The sequence below is a fragment of the Quercus lobata genome, chromosome 11, assembly GCF_001633185.2.
Source record: "Quercus lobata isolate SW786 chromosome 11, ValleyOak3.0 Primary Assembly, whole genome shotgun sequence".
Classification (NCBI taxonomy): domain Eukaryota; kingdom Viridiplantae; phylum Streptophyta; class Magnoliopsida; order Fagales; family Fagaceae; genus Quercus; species Quercus lobata.
In genome coordinates, this window is record NC_044914.1 from 6,520,152 (window position 1) to 6,547,216 (window position 27,065).

The following is a 27,065-nucleotide window of genomic DNA, read 5'->3' on the forward strand; positions in this document are numbered from 1 at the left end:
TTCCCTTTCATAATTTTCATTGAATTTTGGTTTGGATTAATACTTAGTTGTTCTTGGAAATAGGAATTTGAATATGCCTACCAATTTTTTGACTAATAAATTATTATAAAATCTCTTTTTTATTTCTTTAGTTTTATTTTAATTTTGGTTAAGTTAACCTTGTAATTTTATGATGATTTTTTATTATTATGGTAATTTCCTTATTCCATAAGAGATGAGTTGTATATTAAGCAAATGTAACACACTGAAACAAAGTTAGAAGAATATGGTTCACCTTAAAAAATATTAATGAAATACACAACAAAAATATATTAAAATGATATCCACCCCAAATGTTTTCCTATAATGACAAGCTTTATCTTTTAACCTCTAAGAAATGCAATGCAATGACCAAAGGATATGCCCCTTTAATATATTGTCTCTAATCAAATAAACAAAGGCTCTTGTCCCCTTTAGGTACAGGTTTATATGGAATTCAATTGTTTTCAATTTCTTCTTTCCTCTATAAGAAAGAACCATCAACCTTAACTAACCAAAAAAAAAAAACCAACATTAATTAGAGTTATAAGAAAGAACAAAAATAGGATAACATTTAACAATTAAAGAAAAAAACAATTTAAAAACCATATCTAAATGGCATTAACCAATGTGGAGTTTTAATGAACTCTTGGTCTATCTAGAATATAATAGAAAAAAATAAAAATGAGACTAATACTAATTCTAGGAAACATATATAGAGAATCAGAAATAAGGATGCTAATTAAAGAACATTGGCAATACCATCAATCCCGTTTAAAGCTTAATCATAACTCCACTAATTTGCTGACTTTCAACTTTTGGCTAGTATATATTCAGGCGTTCTCCAATGCCATAAAATTCCTTATTGTCTGGTTTTACTTGAATTCCGACAAACTACCCAATCAAATTAAGGAGAAAATAAGAATAATGATTCTAGTGTAGAAAAAAAAATCCCAAAGATTAGTAATTTGGCATAAATAGAAGAATGTATAAAAAAATTCATCGAAAAATTGAGAGAGAAAGAGAGAGAACATTTTTTTGAATTCTGGCAAACTAACCGATTAAATTAAGTGAGAAAATGAGCATAATGATTCTAGTGTAGAAAAAGAAAAAGAAAAAGAAAAGAATGGATTCCCAAAGATTAGTAATTTGGCATAAATAGAAGAATTTATAAAAAAATTCATCGAAAGATTGAGAGAGAGAGAGAGAGAGAGAGAGAGAGATAATCTCTTTTTTGTGAGAGAAAACCATGCATAGAATGGAATAGATAGTTACAAATTTATAGTGAGAAAATGTGAATAAAAAGAGACAAAATAAAGGAAGATGAAGAGAAAGAAGAATAAAATATTTATGTAGAGGGTAGTGGGGAGATGAAAAGAAGAATAATAATATTTATGTAGAAGGTAGTGGGAAGATGAAAAGAAAAAGAATAATATTTATGTAGAAGGTAGTGGGGGGATGAAAAGGTAAGGGTGGAGAAAGTGTGGAAAAAATGTAAATATTAAAATAAAATAAAAAGTAAATGTTAAAAACAATTATAGAAAAATTAGAAAGAAAATGATAATGAGGTGGACGATAATATAGCTCAACTGGAGCGTAGCAACAATAAATGCTACGCTTCAGCTTTTAGATATAATATAGATTGATTATGCAAAAGACTAATGAAATTAAAAGCAAAATTTCAGCTTTCCATTGTCAAACTATGAAATGTACAGGTTAGTATGGTTCAAGACTACAAACAAATGTATTTAAACTTTTGCCTAGGTGGCTATTTCACCGCATCCTATTCCTAGTTTCCCTTTGACCAACTATCATTTCAGTACAGTTCTTTAGATGAGTAAGTCACACATACACCCAACGGATCTTGAACAACGGCACATTGGCATAATGTGAATATAGTCTTGCTGCCTCAAACAGTGACCATGTATGATAGGGAAAAAACTATGACTTTAGCAGAGGAAAAAATTTTCTTCTAGGACCATTCCAGGAAGTCGTAACCGATCAAATTACTGGAAGCCTTGTGTTGATCAATACTACAATGGTCTGTCTCTTCTCAAAAACTCAATTGATTTTAGGCTTTGGTCGTCTTGGCCTTAACACGATATAGAGGACACCCAAAACAACCAAGAAAGCAGGAATTGTTGTCATATCAAAAACCACATGTACTTTTCTTTCCCTTGTGCAATGAATTGGGTGGAGAAGGGCTATAGTTGCATTTACTTTATCAACAAACCTGTGAGAGATATGAGATTAGAGATTAAGGGTCTGTTTGAATAGAACTTATTTTGCTGAAACTGAAAACTGAAAACACTGTAGCAAAATAATTTTTAAATGTGTGAATAGTATCGTGAGACCCATTTTTAATGAAAAAATTGATAAAAAAAAAAAAAAAGTGCACGGATGCACTGTTCAAAAAACTGGAGAAAACGCAGAAAAAGGAACGCAGCAAACACAATGCACTATCCAAATGAGCACTAAGTCAACTTTACATACAAACATGCATGATCAAATTTTGGCCTTTTATATTGTAGATTTTCTTCCAAGCAAAAAGGTAACATGACAGGCACATTACATGCTATATTACTCCCTAAAAAGATAAATAATACAATAAATTCTATTGCAATGGCAAATAATGCTCGCAACACATGCATCAAAACAAAACAGGCCAATTATGTAGTAAGCTATGACACAGATCCCAGCCAATCAGAGGAACCGACTCCTCACTCTTAAGGCTCCATTTAAATTCAAAATGAACAACAGGAAGGAGAGGAAAATGCTCATGAATTGCTTCCTTGATCACTTTCATCATCTTCAAATTTTCCTTCCCATTGTTATATTAAATATACAAACATTCCCTAAAAGATTTGAACATCTATCATTTTGAAATTATGGAGGTTACAGCAGTGTTCAAAATAAAAGTAAAAAAGAAAAAGAAGAGAAAAACACACACACACACAATCTCTTGCTTACTTCAAGTTTTGCATATCTAGAAAACATTTGTTGCCAGCCTATTGAATGATTAAAAGAAAACAGGTTTCATTATCTTCAAATTTTCCTTCCCATTGTTATATTAAATATACAAACATTCACTAAAAGATTTGATCTATCATTTTGAAATTATGGAGGTTACAGCAGTGTTCAAAATAAAAGTAAAAAGAAAAAGAAGAGAAAAACACACACACACACACACAATCTCTTGCTGAGTTCAAGTTTTGCATATATAGAAAACATTTGTTGCCAGCCTATTGAATGATTAAAAGAAAACAGGTCTCTTTAGATTGATATTTGCTTGCATGTATCTTCTAAAACTGTCCCTTTTCTTCTCTTTTTGATATATTTCTGTTTTCCAATAAAAATTTTCAAAAAGTTTGTCTAAGATACTCAATATGTGAAGCCTAATGATAACATGCAGATACATGAGCAGTTATTTTTGTTGTTATTTCTGTTTCACTTGGGCTTCAGAAGCCCATTGGTTTTTATTTTTTAAAATGGCATCTCAGGAGACACATAAATAAACATGCAATATATAAACTATAAAGAATTGTGCATGTAACCCAGTATTAATAGCCAATGGAAACAATAAAGAAATATTCCAAGTGCCTACCCTTTGGATGCTTCCTCTACCGTATACAGCAGTCTTAAGGCATCCAAATAACGCAATTCTCCAGTAACAGTTGAAATCTGAAAAGACACATTTTACTATCCAATTGTAAAATTTAACAGTTTCAACAGACATGAAATAACCATCTACAAAACAATTCAAGAACAGAAAAAGTTAATTGTATCTAAACAAAGGAGTCATTTGCAATGTCCACCCTGGACAATAAATTTTTGAGATCAACACCCTAATTTGTGATGAATTTGCAATATTCATCCCACCGTCCAAATCAGTGTGAAAATTAAAAATTAATAAGCAGATTGGGTTGTAGCGTACATTATCTGCCAATATTAACATATTGGTGCACATTAATTTGCAATGTCAACCCCATTCTAACCTAGTAATTTGTTAATTTTGACATGAATATGGATAGTATGTAGTATCATGCACATTACAAATTAATCTTGAATTAAAGTGTCAATTAAAAAAATTTAAAGTTGAGGGTAGACATTGCAGATGATCCCACAGTTTAAGGTGAATAGCTACAATTAATTTAATAGGAAAAGAAAAAGAGTTACAAGGAAAGGGCATAATAAATATTAAGATAAGATAATGACCAAGTCACTCACCCTTCTCCACAGGCTGACAACGTAGTTATATTGGTTCACAAGCTCACGTTCATGGGACAGAAAGAGTTTATAGGTTTTTTCAGCTGCCTCTTGTTAAGTTTCCATCAATAAAAACTTCAATTCCTATAGCAATAATATTTCAGGACAAAATAGAACCCTAGATGCAGATTTAAATAAAAGGTAGAAGAATGTTACAAGTAGCAGCATTTGTCAACTACAACTTTTACAGCATTTATACACTAAAATAAGTGGAAACCCCAATAATAATAATAATAATAAGCCATAATTTTTGGCCTTGCAGTTGAGTAATAAAATATATAAAGCTGCTGCCAGACCAAATCTCATAAGAAATCAGTCACCTCTAACAAGGACTCCATTCCTGGCTTTGCTTACCATGCAAAAGTTGCCTATACTGATACCACCATTTTATTGAGTTTGTATAAACTTAAAACTGACATTATATTGTTCATTTGTTACAAAACTACAGGAAAGGATACTTGTACGCTCCATGAGTAGAAGATGAACGGCTGAATTAACAAGTTGAATAGACTCTTCAAGTGTTGTGATGATATAGCTCCGGGCAATCGTATCAGACTGAAACTGTGATATATGCCAGCCTTGAGAAGTAATGGAAAACGGATTGCATCCTACCGACCATGCCCAATCCTGTCAAGTTGCAGACAAATGAAAAAAAAAAAACAAAAGACCTCTGAGTGTGTGCTCGCATGTGAGAGAGACAAATAAACTTTCCTTGGTATTTCTTTATTAATAATTTTGAAATTGAACAGAATGCATCAGTATACTTTTTGTCATCACAGCAAATGACATACCTCAATTGCAGTTTCATGGGCCTGACTGTAAACAAGATGAAGAGGAAGCAAACCAGCAAGATGCTCTGAAGCAGTGGCCAATGCAGCTTTTACGGGCCTCCTGGAATTTTTTTTTTTTTTTGGGGGGGGGAGGGGGGAGCGCAATAAATAAATTTGTCATGATTGTGCTGCTTTTTGTACATAAATACCATTCTTCTATGCAAAATGTTCTAGACAAGGGTGAAGCATTGGTAATATATATAGGTAGACCAAAATAGAACATAACTAGCCACCTCCCCCCACACGCACAAAAAAAAGGGGCTTATCAGCTAAGAAGCACAAGAGATTCCAAAATTCCCAGCCTCTGTGTCTGACATTTGTTCATGTCAAACATGCTAAAGACACTCTTGCATACATGTCTCAGTGTGTTGCAAGGAAAAAATTTATTTAAAAAATATCGTTTGATTTTAGATATATTTTTAAAGAATTTGATAGTTGTTATTTATTTTTGAAAAATTAAAATAAACATAAAATATACCTAAAGATATATATTAATTGTCGTATCTCCACCATGTCATGTCCTAAACTTTCAAGAATTGTAGTGTCATTGTGTCCCATGTTGAGTCCATGTCCATGCTTCTTAGTGTATCAGTATATTGAGGAGCAAGAAGCATTTATCCAAGTTAAGCAACTGAATGCTAGTCGCATGTCCAGATGAGCACCAATAACTAAGGCAGCTACTTATCTTGTCTGTTACATTTCAGTTATAAAAGTCTTCCTTCTTAGAAACAAATTGTTTGATTTTATAGCCAATGAGAACTAGCTTCAAATGGCACCTCCTCTTCATGTAAGAGCAAGATGGAGGATGAGTGGGCATGAAGTCAAGACTTCTAGGGTGCATGTATAGCTTTCCAAAAAATAATATTGATTGATAAAATAGCTCACAAGCAACCATTATGGACAATCATTCAAGTTCCATCAATTGATCCCAACATTTAGAGTTCACCATAGGTCACACTGGTCAAAGCCTAAAACTAAAACAGTGTAAATTGTAGGATTCAAAGGCCACACAAAAAATTATAATGTTGTAACAGGAGTACCAAATTAGATCTTGGCTATAGTAGGATGAGGTTGTACTTGTCAAAAGAGGGAGTAACGCCAATGTGGAGTATCAAGTCTCTCTACTTATTATGTCTCCTTGGTCACTATTCCTACTAGTGTGGCAAATAGGTTGTACTTGTGGGATGGCATGGGTGACAATTTTAAGCATCATTTGGTAAGATGGGACACTCTGTACTCAGACTGCTAATGGGGGTTTGGGGGTTTAGGAAGTTAGTCACTTTTAATCAAGCTCTTCAGGAGAAGTGGTTGTGACACTTTGGGAGGGAGGAAACGCATCTTTAGAGGAATGTAGTGGCTACGAAGTATGGCGAGGATTGGGGTGAACAGAGCACAAAATCCATCTGAGGAACTCATAGGCATGGTTTATGGAAGAGCATCACGATCGGGTGGAATAGGTTCTTACAGTATGCTCGTTTTGAGGTTGACATTGTTCCATAGAATGTCCAGTCTTGTATTATTGTTCCATAGATAGAAAGGAATCCATAAATCCTTGCTGCTGAGACTGAATGAGGGTGAAAGGAGGAGCTGGGATGTGAGATTCCACTATGACTTAATGATTGGGAATTTGGTTCGATAGGCTCCTTCCTCAATCTCCTTTATTCATATCTTCCACTTTAAGAAGGTGTTGACAGATTGTATTGGAAGTTGAAAGGAGGAATGGAGAGTTTGAAATCCCTTCATTCTACAGGACCTTAAAAGACTTGGGTGTTAGTCCCTTCCCATGGAAGAGCATTTGGTGGATGAAGACCCAAGGCGGGTCGCTTTCTTTGTTTGGACTGCAGCATGGGGGAAGATACTAACGTGTGAAAATCTCATCAAGCAAGGTTACATGCCGGTTGCATGGTACTGTATGTATCACCAGGGTAGAGAGACAGTGGATCATCTTTTTGTTACATTTGTTCTATTGCATTCAATCTATGGAGCTTTGATCTTAGATCTTTTGGGGTTCAGTGGGTTTTACTGGAAAAGGTTATTAATCTATTGTTTGAATGGAATGAATAAATTGGCAAGCACTCGTCGAACATCTGGAAGCTAGTTCCATTGTGCTTGAAGTGGAAAATTTGGAGGGGAACCAAACTAACATAAGTTTAGGGATGCAGAAAGTGCAGGGACCCTTCTGTCGGCTAGGTTTACAAGCTCTTATTTAATTGGTCTAGCATTTGGAAATTTACTAATGGTAATCTCATTCTGAAATTTATTTTTTTGACAAGTAACATAACTTTATTGAAGGAAAAAGAAACTCCAGTACACAAGGGATATACTATGGGTACAAGACAATCAACCTCAGGTGACAATGATGAAACATATCTAAAGAGAAGAACAAGAAAAAGATTGCAAAGATAGAATCCAATCAAAAAAAGAATGAAAGAAAAACGACTTCAGCTTGAGATTAGAGCATTCACATCCCTCAAAACTTCTAGAATTTCTTTCCCACCAAAGACACCACATTAAAGAATGTGGCACTACCTTCTAAATAGCTATGTTTCAATGAAAGCCAAATTGACCCTACCAAGAAGCTAGCAAATCCAAATCCTCAGTAGCATAACCCATTGAACCCCAAACAGAAAAAACACCATGGTCTGCAACTCATTAGCTATGGGGCAATAAAGAAGTAAATGGTCCACAGACTCCCCACTCCATTTACACATATAGCACCAATTTAAAACAATCCTCTCTTCCATAAATTATCTATAGCAAGAATTTCCCTAATGCAAGTGTCCACGAAAAGAAAGCAACTCTAGGAGGTACCTTCGATTTCCAAATATTTTTCCAAGGAAAAGGCATGGCATTAATCGTCAATAAAGAACAATAGTAACCTCCTACCTTAAGGCCCCAACCCTTTGTTGTCCTCCAACACAGTTTGTCTTCTCCACTTCTTCTCACAGAAGTAAGAATAAAATGGATCCATAAAAACCTACAAAGGATCCAACTCCCAATCCTGCACCAGTCATGAGAACTGAACATCCCAATGAAGAACACCATTACAAAATTGCAAAGATCAGCTACGGAAGAGTCCCTATCTTGACTCAAACCAGATAACTCTGGACAGGCCTATTTATGCGGACAGTCCAAAATTTATAAAATCATTGTCTTAGATTTTTTTACTCTCTTTTCTTTTCTTTTTTTGACTTCTTTATGTCATTTTTTTGAAGAAGTCGCTTTGCAATCAAACATCTATTTACCTTTTTTTATTTCAAGAATAATAATAATATAAAATTTATAATTTAAATAAATAAATAAATAATTAAATTAAATTCAGAAAAGAGGGAAAAGGTTCTCACTTTTTGACCCATTATTAAGTCAGATACCATCGTTCCACAGCTGATCTAATCTATATCAAAAATGAAAGAAGTAGATTTGCAGAGATATCTCCTTTTTTTATGTCATTGGTAGTTAGTTATACACATACTACAAGCACCCAATGGGCTATGAACCCACCACCTTGCCCTTCATCCACACATGCAAGAGCAGCAAGTGCAGTTTGAGCCAAGGCTCATTGCATAGATATCTCCATGATGTAATAACTTTCAAATACCTAGGCTTTGCCATTCTCTATACTATTAAATTCCCCCCCCCCCCCCAAAAAAAAAAAAAAAACACAACAACAAGAGAGAAAAAAAAAAAAACAAAAAAGACATTTTCCCTGATTCTGTAAGATGTCACCCAAAATTAATCATATTATAGAATATATACATCAAGACGATGAAAGAATGGAGGATTAAAAACTGGGTAATATATTGTCTAAAATACTAACCTCAAATCCAACAAAAGTGAGTGCCCATTACACTGAAGATGGCTTTCCCAGGATGACTCCTCTGACTGAACAACGATAACCATGTCAGAAAGTGCCTTTGCCTGGTAATACTTGTCAACAAACAATGGCTCACTGTGAAAGAACCAAAAAATGGGTACTTCAAGGGTGGATCTGCTATGGGCATGTGACCCTACATTATTCAAGGGAAAAAAAAATGATGATGATTCCAAAAGTTATAAGCAAACAGAAAGCACTATCTCACTTATAAAATGTTTTATTTCTTTATTTTTTTTACATAAAAAAACGCCAAGATCAATCGTTTATATAGATTGGATGCTAAATGATATCCAATTTAAGTAGAATTTGACATATAAGCACGGGAAGGATATGTAATCCAAAGGTGGAAGTGGTAAAATGTTATCCAATTTAAAGTTATCGAGCTATCTAAGATTAACATTAACTAAGCATTAGATTAGGTAATGTGATCCTAACTCTAGTGTGCATTTGGCACACCAAGGTCATCCAAACAAACACACTGGATGTGTGTCAACCATCAACATTTTTATCTTTTTTACTCTTCTATGTGTTTTAATGCCATTCAACATAACCAAAAAATTAAAAAAAAAAAAGGTTAAACCTAGTATCATCCTACTAATTTCCTCTTTAAATGTGAGGACAACTAGGGCTCTTGGACCAATAAAGGTTCTTTTCCTAATTGTCCCACATCTTAATCTACAATGCTCATAAAAATCAGTATTTCAACCTTTTTTTATTTCAGTCACAATCATTGTACCACGTTTAAACCTTTACATGGTACTTTGAATATCATATTAAATTAAATTGTCTGGCTCACAGTTCCCACCCATTAGTAGAATCTTATATAAGGGCAAAATTTAGGTACAACTCTTTAGATGTTGTACCTTAGGCTCCCTCATTAAATTCCAACACATGGCTGAATTGAATTTAATTGTCCTTAAAAGGAAAATATTATCCATACTGCATTGGTCGCAACCATGTGTTTGAATTTACTTGAAAAACTTAAGGAACAACACCTAAGGTTCTATATATAAGTTTGGCTCATAATACAAATGTAGACAGAATACGCCAGGTTGCACTAAATGAACAGCAAGACAAAATTATGTTGGTTTAGTGAATGAAAGAAAAGAGTTATGGTATCAATGAGACAAAACCCAGCCTATAAATAATCTATTTTCATGAACATATGTGCATTTTGCAGCAGAGATAACCTTTCAAAGAACCATGATCATTCAGCCTCTGCAACTGGTACTGGAGAATGGAAGAATCAAGATAGGAATTTGATGTTTTCCTATAAGTTCCATTAACAAGCAATAGAGGGACAGCTGCCGCTCTTCGTGCCACCGAAAATGCCATCGCCAAAGCAGGATCATCAGACAGAGGTAACCTACAAATCTTATCCAGATCAATAAAGCAAGCAGAAATATACAAGCTGAAAGAAGAAACAAATCTAGCATCTAATTTTCAAAAGGGAAAAGAAAATATATATAAAAATAAATAAATAAGATCAAGCAAAAGCTTCCACAATGATATCCTTAATATTAACTCAAAAGACCTTTAATATACAATCAAACATAAAAGAACTACTTAAAACAAAAACTAAAGAAATCCAACAACAATGATGGATGCATACATATGCTGACTGAACATAGCTTTCTGAGAGGGTAATAACAGAGAGGAAAGTCCATCATTGATAGCCTTGAGATCCACAGGCAATAGTTTAATATTTCTGACTTTCTGCAACAAAAAAAAGAAAAAAGAAAAAAAAAATCCGTTCAGGAGAAAAATTTCAGTTTCATTGAAGCTTGTTTGAATTTTGTAATGCACATCATACCTCCTGTGTGATGAAATATAACTGAAAGGATATCTTCTCATAATGATGAAAAGCACCATCAGCAATGGAAGGAGATATAATGTGTCTCATGGATCCCCACAACGTTGAACCTAAATGTGCGAGAAAAGCATCACGCGCAACTGTGTAGTTTTGAAACTCCTGCCCATGAGGAAAAATAAATATATGATGACAGAAATTCATATATCTGATTGAAAAGGCAGAATCATCACAAGAAAAATAATCTAAACATATTGATAAGCCTTACAAATCTCGCAAGGAAAATATCAGAGTAATTACTCAAAGACAGACCAACAAGCATACCTCATGAGTATCACTGAACAAATTCCAACTCTCCATTCGCTTTAACGCCTCTATGGCCTTTTGCTTATGACTTTCATCATATTCATCACCTTCAAAGGACTGGAGCTCATTTTTCAAATCCCGCATTCTCTCATCAAGTTCTGGAATCATAATATTGAAATGTATGATTCACAAGCCATATTTCAAAAGAATAAGAAAGAAAACAGTAATGTCACACCATAATTGTTATATTCAATCACCACAAACATTATATCAAGAGGTATACTAAAAAGCATTTGGATCACCAAGCTGTCAAACCTGCAATGTTTTGACAAGTGAAGTAAAAGAAATACATGCTTTTGTCATTCCCATATGTCATGTATCAGAGATATTAAAACCACAAATGATTTTTGCTTTCCTAAACTACTTCTCAGAAGTGCTAAAATTGCACGTAATATATATATATATATATATATATATATGTATATGTGTGTGTGTGTGTGTGTGTGGGTTCATGCCCCCCTAAACCATTCTATCTCAAAGAACAAGACTACCTTCACAGAGAGCAAGCTTAGTCTTTCTTCCCTTGCAATGCTTAAAAGCAAAAAGCTCATATATGTCAATCTCTGCCAGAAGAATATCAATCGCCTGGTGCTCTTTCTGCAATATTTACATGCACAATCAAAAGAATGAGACTGTGGAAGTCTCACAATTCATGTAAAGTACTGATGTGAAATGCAAGAACCAAAAAATCTTAACATTAATAATTAATTCTTTTATTCACCAAAAAGCACATACATCACCAAATATGGAAAACTTTTCCTGAATAGCATCTTGTAAGCGATCCTCAGCCTCATCTTCAGAAATTTCTACATACAACAAGAAAAGCCAAAATTAATTATAAATAAAGAACTTGTGTAAAGAGCTAAAAATCATTATCCAACTATGCACTAAGGTCAATGCTTAAGAAGTCCACATAATGTACCCCCCAACTCCTGATTGTTTGAAATGATTTTAAGGGATCCACAAAGCAGCCAAAAAACAATGCGAAACATAACTACACAATATAGCATCTTATTGTGTAGCTATACTAAACACCATTCCAACAGAATAACAACATGCACAGTAAATATGAAAGTACCTAACAATGCTCCATAAGGTTTCTGCAACATGGTGAAATACCATTAATTTTGAAGGAAAATACGTACAAGAAAACAACCCAATATGATTGTGGGGGCCGGTTAATCAATAAATTATTAAAGTCTAGTTAATTGGGCCTGTGACCCATCCGAGGACGTAAAGCTGTCCAAGGAGGCTCATATCAGGTTGTAAGGGTAACCAAACGAAAGGAAGAGGAGATATCACGTAAGATGAGTTCAGTATTCATCCGAGGACAAAATCCTTCTCAAAAATATGAGTCCGAGGACGACCAGAACGCCACCTTGTTACAAACGTACTTTGGAGCTACGTTACCACTAAAAGTGGGATATGGGACCAAGGGTAAGAAAGAAAAGGCAAACAAATATCTATAACAACAGCTGCCTCCGCATTAATTGCCTCTCAACCAACTCTCTAACCACATTAATGTGGAGGTGATGCCTGAACAATGATGAAGCAGCCTTACAGCTATTAGTTGGAGGTTCCAAAAGGTGTTAGATGGGACAGAAAGAGATCCCCTAAACCCAACTTACACATGTGTGGTGAAGATGATATCAAAAGGGCAGTATATAACATGAAAGAAAGCATTGAGGAAAGGGGATCGGAACATCGAAAAACAGAGAATACTCGGAAGAAAACCTTATGAACCAAAGAACTGAACTTGTTTCAAGGAATAATTGATCATTATATCCGTGCTAATCTATTTATAAACGTGAGGTTTAATCGTTTTTCTTTTAGAGTTAACCTAATTCTTGGACACCCACGCTCTACAAATTTTATTGTTTAGGCCTTCAACGTACGAACCCAATACTAGTTTGGGATCGTCACAAATTGAGTCCTTACAATGATCATGGCCACATATAAGCCAACATAAATTAAAATGTCCAAGTGATTGAAAGAGTGCAAAGAAAATTTATTTTAATTTAGGTTTATTTAATTTTTTAGAAGTAAATTGTTTTTTTTTTTACTATTGGTCCATTGGATTTTGTTTTAGGTCTTATTAGCTAATTAGGTTATAGGTATTTTCTTTCTCAAACAAAAAAAAAAAAAAAAAAGGATATAGGTATTTTACTTAATTTCCTAGAGTCTTGATTTAATAATCAGACTTCGCGACCCAAATTTTTTTTTTTTTTTTTTTTTTATATAAGTAATGAAAAATTTATTAAACTTGCATAAAAGAGTCACCCAAGTATACAAGAAGTAAACTAGGGACAAGTACAATCAAACACACAAATTACAAGCATCCATCAAAGGATGAACCAAAAATATTTAATGACTTCCTACAATTGACATCCAATTCAATAGCGTTTTGAAATCGAAAAGTTTTAAGTATGGTATTGTCCTTTCAAAATCCTCAAAGCTTTGGCTATTTCTCTCCCGCCAAATGCACCACATCAAACAATGAGGGACAGCCATCCAAATAGCACAATTACGATGACACCTAAACTTTCCTTGCCAACAAACTAAAATCTCAACTACCATCTTTGGCATTACTCAATGAATAACAAACAAAGTGAACACCATAGCCCACAATTCAATAGCAATAGGACAATGGTTAGGAAATGGTCTACTGATTCCCATTTCCATTACACATAAAAGCACCAATCTAAAATCCAAATTCTTTGTTTCTGTGGATTATCAGTTGACAAAATATTCCCCAAAGTTGAAATCCAAACAAAAAAAGCAACTCTAGAAGGAACCTTAGGCTTCCAGTCAAAACCCAGTAATAAAAACTAACCTCAAAACCCCTACTCTTAGCAGGCATCCAGCAAACCTTATCCTCCCCAACTCCCCTCAAAGAGAGGATTTGGATTTAATTCCAGCAGTCTATATAAGTGTCCTATTGTAGTCTAATGGGACAAGATTATGACGAACAAAATATCAGATGGAAGTTTACCAATGGATTGATGCTGACTCAGGTGCTATTTCCTAGGTTTTCTATCACGTTTGGTTTGGTTCTAAGTAATGCCAGGTGCTGATTTCCTAGGTTTATTTTAGTTTTCTGCTCTTGTTGATTTTGTTCTACATCAGTTTTGGTATCGGGGCTCATTGTTCTACTGTACATCGCCAAGACTGCCAAAGAACATTTTCATTTTTGCTCAAAACATTCTAACATTGAATTGTGGTATCAACACCATGACTGAGGAACCCACAAAAAATAAAATTAATTAATTAATTAAAATGGAATTCTGTCAAAGCAAAAGGGAAAAGTGCACACATCAGAACATACAAATGAATAAGCACTGAAATGATGTATCAGTGGTACCTGAAATTGCACCAATCGTTTTTTCAACATTTGGTAAACTTAATTCAGTGCGCACTCCTTCTCCACCAACAGCAGGTCCCCATGACCAAGGGCCTGCACTTAAATCAATAAACGCCCACCTGATGCAGTTTATATGAATATTATGCATCAGTGTTTCAATTATCTATCTGGGTGCAGGTTAGTGTGAGAGTGAAAGAGATATTGAACCTGTCTTTTCCAATCCATGCATCAGTGAGACATTCCACATGAAGATCACCAAGATTCTCAGATTTTAATCCCTTTCCATAAAGGAGCTTCTTGTCTTCATTCTTCCCTTTCAACAACTTGAAATGAAGGAATTGAAATCCATTAGTTAAAGAGTTGACCTTTGATGGCTTTCTTCAGTAACACTTCATTGGTATGCATATATATAAAGAGAGAGAGAAGCCATATAGTATACCTGTAAAACTTTTCCCTGAATAATATCAGCAGTGTCCTTCCCCTGATTCAGCCTCTCAACATTATTCAGCGCATCTAGGCAAAGGTTGTACCATTCCACCTGAAATTACAAATGAACCCCAGTAGCACCTAAACTATAATAATAGATAAAAAGGAAGCTCAACAAAAATAAATAATAAATAATAATAATAATAATAATAATTATGAAGAATAATTTTATTAAAAAGATTCTACTTCATGAAAAAAGAAACAAAGTAGCCTAAAGTATTACAAAAGGAGGCTGAAAATTGCAAGAAATTTATGATTGAAATTTTTTGAAGGAAGCATATCACTGACAATAATTTTACCAGGATTTTTTGACAAATTTGGACATCCACAGGAAATTGCACCTTATAATTCTAATCAGCTTTGGAGGCCAACAAGTTATACAAGTATAACCCAAACGGGCCCAATAATATCCCTCTTCTAAACATAAATCTTAACATGTTTACATTGTAGTTTCCTTCATTTTGAAAAGATGCATTTATCTTTCCACCTTTGAATATATCCTAATTTTTCTATTTCAAATACTAACAACATACTAAACGATAGTACTTCCCAGGAATGTAATTATATTAACATTCACTTTTTCAACATTTTAAGCAAAGATTATACTAACCGTATCTGTATCTTCAGTTACAGTCCAGGCAAACTTTGCCATTGGATGCTTCTCATACAAAGGTCTCTTAATCTTATCGAGAGCTGTAAATAATTTAATATTTAGAATAATTTGATTATAAGAAAAATATACTAGTAATTGAATAAGAATTTCATTATGTCCTGAAAATTAAAACAGTAGAAATTAGAAAGGAAATTCTCATACCAAGAACAGTTTCTGGAACATTGTCTGACTGAATAATTTTTGTTTGCAAATCCTTGTTCTGTACAATAAAAATTCGATCAGTACTGGTTCTATAGACAAAATGAAGGCAGCATAGAAGTTTTTAGCACCAGCAAGAGATACTTCAAACCTAGCATACTAACTAGAGACAAGAGTAATTATATATTATGAAAAATGTAAAACATGAAAATTTACAACACATATTTGAGGAATAGCAAAGGAACGCAAAAGGCAAACAAAGAAACTAAAATGAAAAAGAAAATACCTGTTTAAGAAAGTCTATTTCTGATTCAGATAAACCTCTCCTGCAGCAATTTTTTTTTTTTTTTTTTAAATTACAATTTAAAGCTAAACCAAATGCAAGATAAAGTTGATTAAATCAAACTAAGGAAAGTGCAAGAATGTCTTTATAAGATAAAAGAAGAATGCACTTTAAGACAAACAGAAAGATTTAATCAAGCTGTAAGATAATGCTAGCAGTTTCCAGAAGTTCAACATCAACATTATTACAATATTACATACAATCAGACAAGTATAATAACAGGGATGAAATGTGACAAAAAGATGGTGAATTTGTGGATGATGTTTTATTACACTGCCAAATTGTAAAGGATATAAGATTCATCATGTGTTCAGAGTGATCTGGGAACTGCTTGATGGTTCTTGAGCTACTTGTCAGCTGTACAAAAGTTCAAGAAACTAAGCAAGTTCAAGAAACTAAGGACAGCTTCATGCATGGAAAACTGCCTTGTAATTTTTTACTGTTATGACTGACTATATTGATTGGACCTCTGTTTTCCTTCTTTTTTTGAATTTTCTATCTCCTTCGTGGTCACACCACACAAAAACATTTAACATTTGTAGAGCTCACTAAATTTCTTCTAAAGTATACATTTTCAGATTTGCAAAATAAAAAAGACTATATTTTTAATCTATGTTCTTCCAATTAAAAAATGTTCCGTTCAATTTTCAACATTGTTTCAAATTTTCAATCCATCTTTCTGTCCAAATCTGTCTAAATTAAAGTGACAGTGTCAATCATGTGCAAATCACAAGTCTAGCCTCGTTGACACTAGCTATTTAATCAAAAGAATTTTAAGTTCAATCGTTTAGCCAACAACTTCACAAGCAATTTATATACTTAACAATTGCTTTTAGGAAATTAACATAAATGTGGTAAGCATATTTTTTAGCACTAGAGGACAAGTTATATCTAAGAATAATAATTTTGATTAAATACACAATAAATGGGAAAAAAAATAATGAATCTTACCAACATACTCACCGGTATCCATATTTAGCTCTTTTTACATCACGTTTAGGATTAAAAATGAATATGTTATACGCATTTTGAAGTTGAAGATATTCAACAAGGCTACTGAAAAGAACATCCATCATGTCCACATCAACTTGCCAAAGAGCACCCTCATCAGTCCTGTAAGCAATAAGTTTAGAGAATACTATAGGGAGAAAAATAGATGAATCATAAATGCCAGACAAACAAGATATATATGATCATGTAAGTTTCCTTTCGGTGATTAAAGTAAATAATGAATTAAAAAAAAATGTAGAAGGAAGAAGTTGCTAATTATACCCAAATGTGGCACTTGATTAACTAATTAAGCTTATATCAGTGAAGATAATTAATAAGTGATTTACCTATTACCAGAAACATCATCTCTGCGGCCGAAAACATTGATGGCATGCTCAAAAATGGAGGTAACCTTTTCACCCATTTGTATTGCATGCACAGAAAAACTGCACAAGCACATTCTTCATCGTTACCATCATATAATAGCAACATTTATTGTTATAATTTCCAATGAAATCGAGGAAGGAAATTAATAAATAAAAATGCCAAGCCCATATTCCTAAAATGAACAAGCAGAAAAAATTACAAAGGAACTTACTTGTAGTTTATGCTACTAACAATAGGAAGATGATGACGTTGCCCTTTATCTACGCTAATTTTGTAAAATGGAGAGAGAACTGCTCCAATTTTTGGAATGCGTGTATGTTCAAAGATGTGATCAATTTTTGTGAACCACCGCTCAAGTTCTTCAGGGTGAAGCTTGAAATCTAAAGAATGTTGGCATAAAGAAACAAATAAGGAAACCATCAAACCAAATTTCTAAAAATTAAAGCCAAAAATTCAGCCAGTGTATGAATATAATAAACAGTATATTTATATACCTTGGTTCCCTTTTCCTTCAAATCCAACAAAAATGAAATTCACAGGAACTGGAAGATACATGGAATCAACTTGCAAAAGCTTTAGATAATTGGCAATATTACCTGTAAAACAAGCCAGCAAATATTGTAACAGCTCAGTACTTATCATTATCAAATTGATGCTAGAGATATAGCTTTGTTTGGAAACAAGGAGACTAGAATTAAAAAAATGAAATCTAAGGGTACAAAGACTTGTTCAGCTTCATGTGCAGAGCAAACATAATAAGCTGCAGAGGCCATGAGCATCCTATATAATATTTTTAACAACCCCAGGTTATGATACACTGCTTTTAAATGAGCACAGGAAGCACAAGGGAAATCAACTTTTGACACCATAAAATTTGCAATTTGCAGTTTTCACTTAAAATTCTTTTATGAGGGATCAAGTCAAACTAACATATCATCATTCCAACATTGATCATTTGATTTGAAATTTTCAATTTTCCAGCAGAAAGATGTCATAATCTTCATAAATACATCCAAACCAATTATTTGAGCAAGAACCATAGTACCAAACTAAGACCAATTAAAAGAACATTTGACACTTAAGTTATATATGAAAAGTTCAAAGTTGAATAGGCAGGCACAAAAGCATTAGATATGGAATTAACAAATGGATTTTTTCAGTATACGAAAACAAAAAATCATATAACTTAAGACATTTTTTTTATAAGTAAAAATCAATAGCTTAAGATATGCCTAAGTAAACTAGTATTTGCTATCAACATGAGACTAGAAGGGCATGGAGACTATCACAATGTGAAGATAAAGAAAGCATTCAACCTCCTGGCTATCAAGCACTAATACATTAAAGAAAATGCTGACACACTTCAGGATGATGACATATGTACAACAAGACTTGATGTGTCTGTACATGTCTGCCATTAGATATATTGGACCTTTATAATGGGCACAGCTGGGACACCTAGAGGGTACTCACAGGGTGCAGTAAAGACACCTGACAAGACATGACATCTGCAGCCAAGTTCTTTTATAGCATTGCCAAATTTTGACCCTTGACTTGGAAATGACTCTATTCAAAATTGTATTAATTATAGGGGTGGCAATTCGTGTTCGAGTGTCAGGTTTGTGTCGTATCAACTCATGAGTATTTCACTATATGGGTCAACCTTAACCCGACATGTTTATTAAACGAGTCAGGATTCTTCAACCCTAATACAACCCATTTATTAAACGAGTTAGTCGTGTCGACCTATGTATTTGATTTTATCAAAACGAAAAAAATAATAATAATAATTGCATCACAAACAAATAAATATTTTTTAATTTAAAATTTAGACCTAACGAGTAACTACGTCACAAATAATAATTCAAAACTAAAACTTATCTCAATATCACAAATAATTAATCATAATATGTCAAAGAAAATAAACCATAACAATTAATAAGTTTATATACCTAGGGTTTGAAGAATATATTGGTAAAATCTCATTTAATTAAATGGGTCAGACAGGTCAAACAAGTTCCATGGGATGGACACTAACTCAACCCATTTATTAAATGGGTCAATCGTGTCAACCCGAATATGACACGAATCCATTAAACCTCAACCCATAACCTACTAATTTCGTGTCGTGTCATGTCGTGTCGGGTTTACTGGTCGTGTCAGATTTTGCCACCCCTAATTAATCAGATTTAAAATATGAACTAGGTAAATTTATATCATTTTGAAATTTACTAGTTAAAAAAAAAAAATTAATTCAATGAATAAAAGTTGTCTTTCCAACTCTCAAGAGACTAGACAAAAGCTGGGAAATGAAGACAAAGGAAGACCACATATCAAGGAGCAAGGGAGAAAGAAGACAAGGCCCCCCTTACCCCCATAAACTTATTGAATCTTAAATTTTAAATTAAAGAAATAAACAATTAGGAGATAAGTTAGTAGTTGCGCCCTTTCGGTGTCCTCTAAATTCTTAGAATTTGTTGTATTGCAGTGTCCAAGTCTTAACCTGGCCTATTTCCTATGTACATACCAATGCTTTGTAGACTCCTACAGGCCACCTAAATTCAAGCTCAGTAAAAACTACTAGTCTTCACCACCAATCCAAAAGAAATTTATACCTTTCCTTTTACCTTCTCCTTATTGTTTCCTTCTTGTTAGGAAAAGGGAGGGATAGTAGAGGGTGAAGCTAAACATGGCATTCAACCTTTGAGAGAATGGAATAGAGTGCCATGCATAGCCACTCATAATCTTACCTCTAAATCAAAAGATATTCCCACACACTCTTCCTTCTTCTTTTTTAACTTTTTCCTTTCTTCGTGCTGGGAGAAAGGACATCATACAACATCCTTCTGAGACATGAAGAGTGTCTTGGGACATAGCCAAAATACTCTTTATAAAGCTGTTGATATCGCTTCGTACCAGCTGTTAAAGTCAATTTTGGACTTTCCAGGCAAAAGATATATTTTGGTCTAAGAAATTGTTCTTCTACAATTTTATTTATTTTTTAGATAATTCAACGCCCATACAAAATCAATTGTCCATCGACAGTGTCATGGTGGGGAGAGGCAACCCGTAGGAGGGAGGCACTATGGTGGCACTGATGCTAGGCTGCATTAATGAGGAAATTTGAGAGAGAGAGGGATTTGTATCCGTAAGAGTAAAGCCAAAAGAATAAGGAAGAAACAAGAAATGACGAATCAGAAGGGGGGAGGAGGGAGAGAGAGAGAAAAGATAAATGAAGGAAAAAAAGTGTGGAGGAGCAAAAGGAAAAGGGGAAAACAAAAAGGAAAGAAGATAAAGATGGAGAGAACAGGTGGATGAGAAACAAGAGAAAGAAAAAAGAAAGTGTTGAACTTGGGCTAGTGGGTTGTGTTAAGGTATGGACAAAAATTAAAACAAAACTGTATTGATTGGCCTAGCAATCACTAAATGAAAAGACTAGTCCATCAAAAATTTACTTCGTACAAGTTCATACTACTAATTATTTGTTTTATGTGTCAATGAATATATATTTTAAGTTCATATATATACATAGAGAGAGAGAGAGAGAGGTTAAAAGTGCACTTTAAAATGGTTCAAAACAAAGTAAAATATTTGCATTATAGAAATATACATTTTATTCAAACCAAAAAAACCTCTTCTACACTTTTAATAATATAACAAGCAAACTGGATATCTGCAGTGACCCCGCCAAAAAAAAAGCTCTCAGGCCAAATTAATACAATGACACGAGTACAAGACCATCTCGCTTAAGCATAATCTAAAAAATTATTTACACAAGGCAATTTAACAAGAGTAATAAATAATTTATCATATGCATTGCAAACTTATAAAAAAGGGCTAATAAAAAAAATTTCAGGAATATATTGATGAAAGACAGGTAATTACCTGCCTTGGTGTAATTGAGAGCACCCATCTTGCCAGGGCTCAAAGATTCCAAATCATCAAAATCTGAACATTAGCAGATAACATCAAAATCTGAACATTAGCAGATAACATTACACGCAAAAAAAAATCAAAAAAATCAAAAAAATCAAAAAAACAAAAACAAAAACAAAAAAGAAAAAGACCATTCCTTAGTAATATTTAAAAAAAAAAAAAATGTAAAAATTCAAATATACAATATGTAAACATACCTCCACGTATAACAGACTCACTCCAAAATCTACTCTTCTCCTTGAGATTGAATAAAGAGAACACTGAGGACTTGCCTCTTCTATGAGTGCTGGGGGTAGATCCATGTGACCTGGCTGCTAAGAACTAGTACACATGCCATATATAGATCAGCATATAGTGTTGTCACTCCAGTTTATATTGATTATGAAAATTAAAATTAAATAAAGAGATGTTCATAAGCAACCTCCAGGAATCCATAAAAAAATACGCTAAAATTATTTTCCTTGAAAGCACACCATGGCAAGCCATGAATATCAAGTGAAAACCACAATAATTTGATCCTCGAAATGGTATCACAGAAATGTAAGATTGAACAAATGAAATTGAACTTTATGCATCCATATACTGAATCCAATTTCTTTAATGCCAAGAAAAGAAAAGGAAACAAAAAATCAATGAAAGCATTCAGTACAGATTTTTCAACTAAGAGGCATGAACGCAGACACCAACACGACAATACAGCAGTTCTTGAAAAATTAGAAACGACAGTGGGGATACAACAGTTAATTTATTAACTAACATATATCTTTAAGTATATTTTATTTATTTATAGGGATATTTTATGTTTATTTTAAGTTTTCAAAATAAATAACAATAATCAAAATCTTTAAAATATATATATATTTATATATATATCTAAAATCAGGAAATTTCTTTTTTAAATCTTCTTAACAAATTGAGAACACACAAATGCAGAGTTTGTCGACATGTCCAACATAGACACACTGACTTTTGGAGTGTCTGTGTTTCTAGTCTTTGAAGCTAAAAAGTGTTTTTTCCAGAATAACAAATGATTTTTTAGAGGCCGGAACTAGGTGCGATGGCCACCAAAAGCAATAAATGGCAGGTTGAGTCCAGGAATCAGCCTCTCCAAAAAAAAAAAAAAATTGGGAGTAAGGCAGCACTGGATACAACCTTTTTAAGGTGCAAATTTTAGACATTTGGTATCTAAGGCCAAAAAGCCTCTTTTTTCTCTTTTTTTTGGAAAAAATTTAAAATAATCAGAGTTATTTTGAAAAATAAATAAGGGAAATACTATTTCAATATTCAATTTTTGTCGAAAATTTTGGATTTTTTTTCCCTGCTTTTGCATAAAGCTATAACCAAACTAACCTAATTTAAAATAACAATAATAATAAATAGCAATACCAGCCTTTTGCTGTAACACAATCAATCAAAATGCACAAACATAAGCAAATATAATATAAATTCAAATGATCATAAACCTTAATTTAAATTAGAATATTTGAATGGAATGCTAATATCCTAGTTTTTGTTTATATAGTGAAAGACTAATTCCTAAATTCAATACACAGAATCTGCTTAAACCTCTACTTCCCAAAAAAAAATATTGATATCAAGCCTCTCCTTCACATTTCAATATTGTTTAATCTTCTGTTTGGCAGCCGAGGGAAAAAAAAAAAAAAAACTAAGTGGAAAATGAAAGAAACGGATTAAACAGTTCTAGGTTTTCATTGATTCGAGGCATTTGCTTAGTCCACATGAAGATCACAGTGAGCGCGACTCAAAATTCAAAGACAAAAGCAAACAAATTTTGACGGCGATCAAGAACAACAACAACAACAAAAAAAATGATCATAACGAATCCAAAGAGAGAAGCGATTGGAATTATACCAGTAGAAGAGTGAGGACGACGAGGAATTGAAGACGGAACGATTTGACGAAGAACGCAGACGCAGTAGATCTACTACTACCACGTTCAGATTTCATTTTCTTCCTCGTCTATGATTCTACGATTCTCACAGAGATTTGGCTATTTGTGATATATGTGAAAGAAATGAAATTTCATCAAGGGACTGAGTTCGAGGGACTGAGAGAAATATTGGTCTTTTTCTCTCTCTTCTTTTTTTTTTTTCCTAATTTTTAGAAAGAGAAAGAAAACTGATGGAAGTAAAAAGGAAAAGAAAGAGGAAATATTTTTGGGGCTTTGGGGTTTGGGAGTCAAAACGTCATATGTGCTGACATGTCACAAAATTGTTTGTTGGGCACACCATTGCCACATTGCCCCTCAACAAATTTCAAATTTCACATACAAGAGTATCAATTTTTTATTTTTCAGTTTTTTTTCAAATAATCTAATTTTTAGAAATAAGTTTTTTTTTTATAGCTTCTGTAACTTCTTTAACATAATTAAAAATTACCGAAAATTATATGTTTAGATAAACATTATACAAATAAACTATGTATTTAAAAAAAAAATGATAAATCTAGGGAGACAAGTAATTTTAAACCAAATTTCACAATATACTAAAATGGATGAACGCTGATTACATGAACTGAACACTTTTTGTCAACCACTTGTAGTCAACCAAATTAGAAATGTGTGAAATTGGGTATGAAAATGAGTGTGTTTGTACTATTGTTTGATTTAAGAAATTAAAATATACACAAGAACACAATAATGATATAGACACGATAAATTTCACAACTTTTTCTTAATTTCTTGAAGTGACAAATGGTGATTAGTGTTACATCACTTTCACATGGAACCAACATTGACATTAGTTTTATTCCACACTAATCACAATCTATAATCTAGACAATTATGAAATTTGTTGTGATTTTAGACTTACTAGTATGTAGCCCCGTGCTACCGCACGGGAATGAATATATTATTAATCATGAGTTTATTCATGTTTAAAAGGCTCAGTTAAGTCTAAATTCTTATTATTAACCAGAGAATTTCATTAACAAAACTTAGCAGTATATATATTTTAAACAGAAATATGAACCTTGGTGACAATGTTTATCCAAAAGATCCATTCACGCTTTTGAATCTTCAATCTCTATTGGTGATTGAAATTTTCGCAGCTTAAAAAATTTAAAATTTAAAAAAAAAAAAAAAAAAAAACCCTAAAAGTTGTACTGATTTTGTAGTTTTACGATGGGTCATTTTGTAACATGATGGGCATTTGTGTAAAGAAAAAACCTCTGAAATTCCATGGCTGATAAAAGAAATTATCTCCAATCTTTTTTTATAGAGAGAGGGGTTTGTGCGTGTTTTTATACATCCTTCATAATTGTATTATCACGAAGCAGGTCCAATGGATTTAGATTGGTACTACTGATTCCCAAAGCATGAGTGTTTAATGTGTTATTAATTTCATCTCATTGGCTTCTGCACATGACAGCAAAATTAAAAATAATTAGATTGTACACGTGTATAGTAAAATTGGACTCCAATTTCATATTCTAATTGAACAATTGGAATGATAATATATAATAGTAACAACAATAGGAAAATTCAAATAAAATTTTGAATTAAATTGTAACAATCTGAATAAAAAATTACAGTAGAAAGACAGGGTGGAGTGATCCACTCCAAGAAGGCAACCAAACTTGCGTAAATATAGAATAATAAATCTCTCTCCGGAAAATTTACATTGTTCATAACCTTTACCTTCACTGGACATTTTAAAAACATAGTGACTCACATTTGTCATCCAGACATCTACAGTTAGGTCCTCTCCAATTCACGTGAGATTCCATTGATCACTAAGTTCCTTTGTAGCCTGCAAAAAGTATCATCCATCGGTCCACAGCAGTGCTTTCTTCATTGTTATAGGTGCCAAACCTAAACAAAAAGCCAAATATAAGAATAGTGAATTTTAGGCATAATGTGCATCTAATCACATATTAGCAATTTATAACAAATGTAAAGATGCAAACTTTGTAAGTGAATAATAAACAAAACTTAGTGTCAGAATCAATAAGAAAGCACTTTAATTCGAAACTTAGTGCAAATGTAAAGATGCAAACTTTGTAAGCAATTTATAACAAAGATGCAAACTCTGGCTTTGCTATCTTTTTGGAAATTATGCAATGTATCCAAACCAAGTTCTTATCACCGATATTAATCTCTTTGGTTTTCACGTTTGACTACAAAATCAAGAAAAAACTTAATTAGCACAATAACTCACTTGACCCGATACATAGAAGTGATTTTAATGAGAATGAGCTCACATACATTTAGCCACATGATGCAAAATTCAACTTCAATTTCAGATTCTAGACACATGGCACAAAATTAGAGTTCTAATTTAGAATTAAATTTCACACTCTCTCTACTACACCTATTATTTTATATATAGATTAATCCCAAAAATGACAACACACCCGTACATGAGAAAAAAAAAATACAACCTGAAAATGTCATAAAAAATATCACAAGATCTGTGGAGGGTATGATATTGTACTAAACCTAAAAGGCCTTAAGGTTATTAATTATATTTATACCTCTTAGTAAATCCAATATCTTAAATCTAATGGGACAAGATTTACCTCCAAACCAGTTTGAAAAAAATCTCCCCCAATCCATTAATTAGCGATTTATAAAATTATTCACATATAATATTTAAATAAGTCATATAACTTATTTAAAATGTCATTTGAACTCCAAGAGGTTGGCTAAATGATTCCTAAAGCCTCATGATATCCATGAGATATGGGATTCGAAATCTTTTGTCAACATCTTGGGGCCACTCTTAAAGGATTCCTCTATGTAATAACTTGGTGTGTGTGGAATAAGGGGACTGCATATAACTAAAAGAATAGTCAGATACACGTAGAGGTTTGGACACTCTCATTTGTCCCCCCCCACCCCCCCCCCCCCCAAAAAAATAAAAAAGTATACATAGATAGTCCTTTTAATCACCATGTAGTGGGTTGAAGGAAAATCCCTTCAAATCAAATTTGGAGGTAAACTTTTTTCAGTCCAATATCTTATAAATCAAAATGCTAAATTTGCAAGCTTTGTTGGAGAGTTCTTGAGTTTCTTACCCTCAAAAACAAAATGCATTATTGCTTTTAAAGGGTTACTCTTAATTTCGATCAACTCCATAAAACTGAACCGAACTGTCAACGATAGAGCAGACTTTGGCTTCTTTCTCTACATCCATATCATAGATAATTCTCATTACGAATTTTGCAATGAGACCATAGGGAGATAGTGGCATGGATCCCTAAGATCCCTAAGAGCATCTCTAACAGGAGAACTAAACACAAAATGCTCTTTACTTTAGAAAGTAAATCTACAAAATAGACTACTGTTCATTCTCCAATGGACTCTCTATACCCGGAAATTTTTTTGGCTCATGAGCAGTAGCTTAACAAGTCTGATGGGCTACTGTTCATTATTTAAATGTTTTTTCTCTATTATAATAATAAGGTATTGAATAAAAAAATGTTGGAAGATGTATAATTGTTAAAAAAAGAATAAATAATGAATGAAAAAATAATATTGAAATGAGATAGAGAATATATTAGAAAGTGTATTTGAAAAGAGAGATACTACGTCTATAATATTTTTATAACATTTTTACAACAAATC

The 27,065-nt window shown here is 33.0% G+C and overlaps 1 protein-coding gene across 2 annotated transcripts; it reads right to left on the reverse strand.

Annotated features, from left to right (window-relative positions):
* Positions 1 to 1,685: 1,685 nt before the first annotated feature.
* Positions 1,686 to 23,595, reverse strand: LOC115967932. 2 transcript variants are annotated; one of them, XM_031087090.1, is made up of 25 exons: positions 23,351 to 23,595; positions 21,676 to 21,799; positions 21,428 to 21,490; positions 18,037 to 18,138; positions 17,754 to 17,922; positions 17,503 to 17,601; positions 17,129 to 17,278; positions 16,109 to 16,148; positions 15,826 to 15,883; positions 15,622 to 15,704; positions 14,965 to 15,063; positions 14,733 to 14,848; positions 14,526 to 14,644; positions 11,900 to 11,970; positions 11,656 to 11,761; positions 11,123 to 11,262; positions 10,802 to 10,960; positions 10,601 to 10,704; positions 10,179 to 10,354; positions 8,932 to 9,121; positions 5,076 to 5,175; positions 4,743 to 4,911; positions 4,246 to 4,328; positions 3,623 to 3,699; positions 1,686 to 2,251 (listed from the first exon to the last, which is right to left on the reverse strand). In XM_031087090.1, exons 1-25 carry the CDS (start codon positions 23,444 to 23,446, stop codon positions 2,080 to 2,082), a joined length of 2,865 nt encoding a protein of 954 aa, XP_030942950.1. In that variant the 5' UTR covers positions 23,447 to 23,595; the 3' UTR covers positions 1,686 to 2,079. The 2 variants fall into 2 exon arrangements, with proteins under 2 accessions (XP_030942950.1, XP_030942951.1); XM_031087091.1 differs by lacking the exons at positions 21,676 to 21,799; positions 23,351 to 23,595 and having other exon boundaries at positions 21,432 to 21,490.
* Positions 23,596 to 27,065: the final 3,470 nt, after the last annotated feature.

Bases quoted from the DNA above. Each gene is read 5' to 3' on its own strand.
- LOC115967932 (XM_031087090.1), bottom strand. From the start codon at position 23,446: ATGAAATCTGAACGTGGTAGTAGTAGATCTACTGCGTCTGCGTTCTTC. The intron at 15,884-16,108 runs GTATTTTCTTTT...TTTATTGTACAG, and splicing joins AAATAGACTTTCTTAAACAG to AACAAGGATTTGCAAACAAA. The intron at 3,700-4,245 runs GTGAGTGACTTG...GTGTCTTTTCAG, and splicing joins TTGTCAGCCTGTGGAGAAGG to ATTTCAACTGTTACTGGAGA.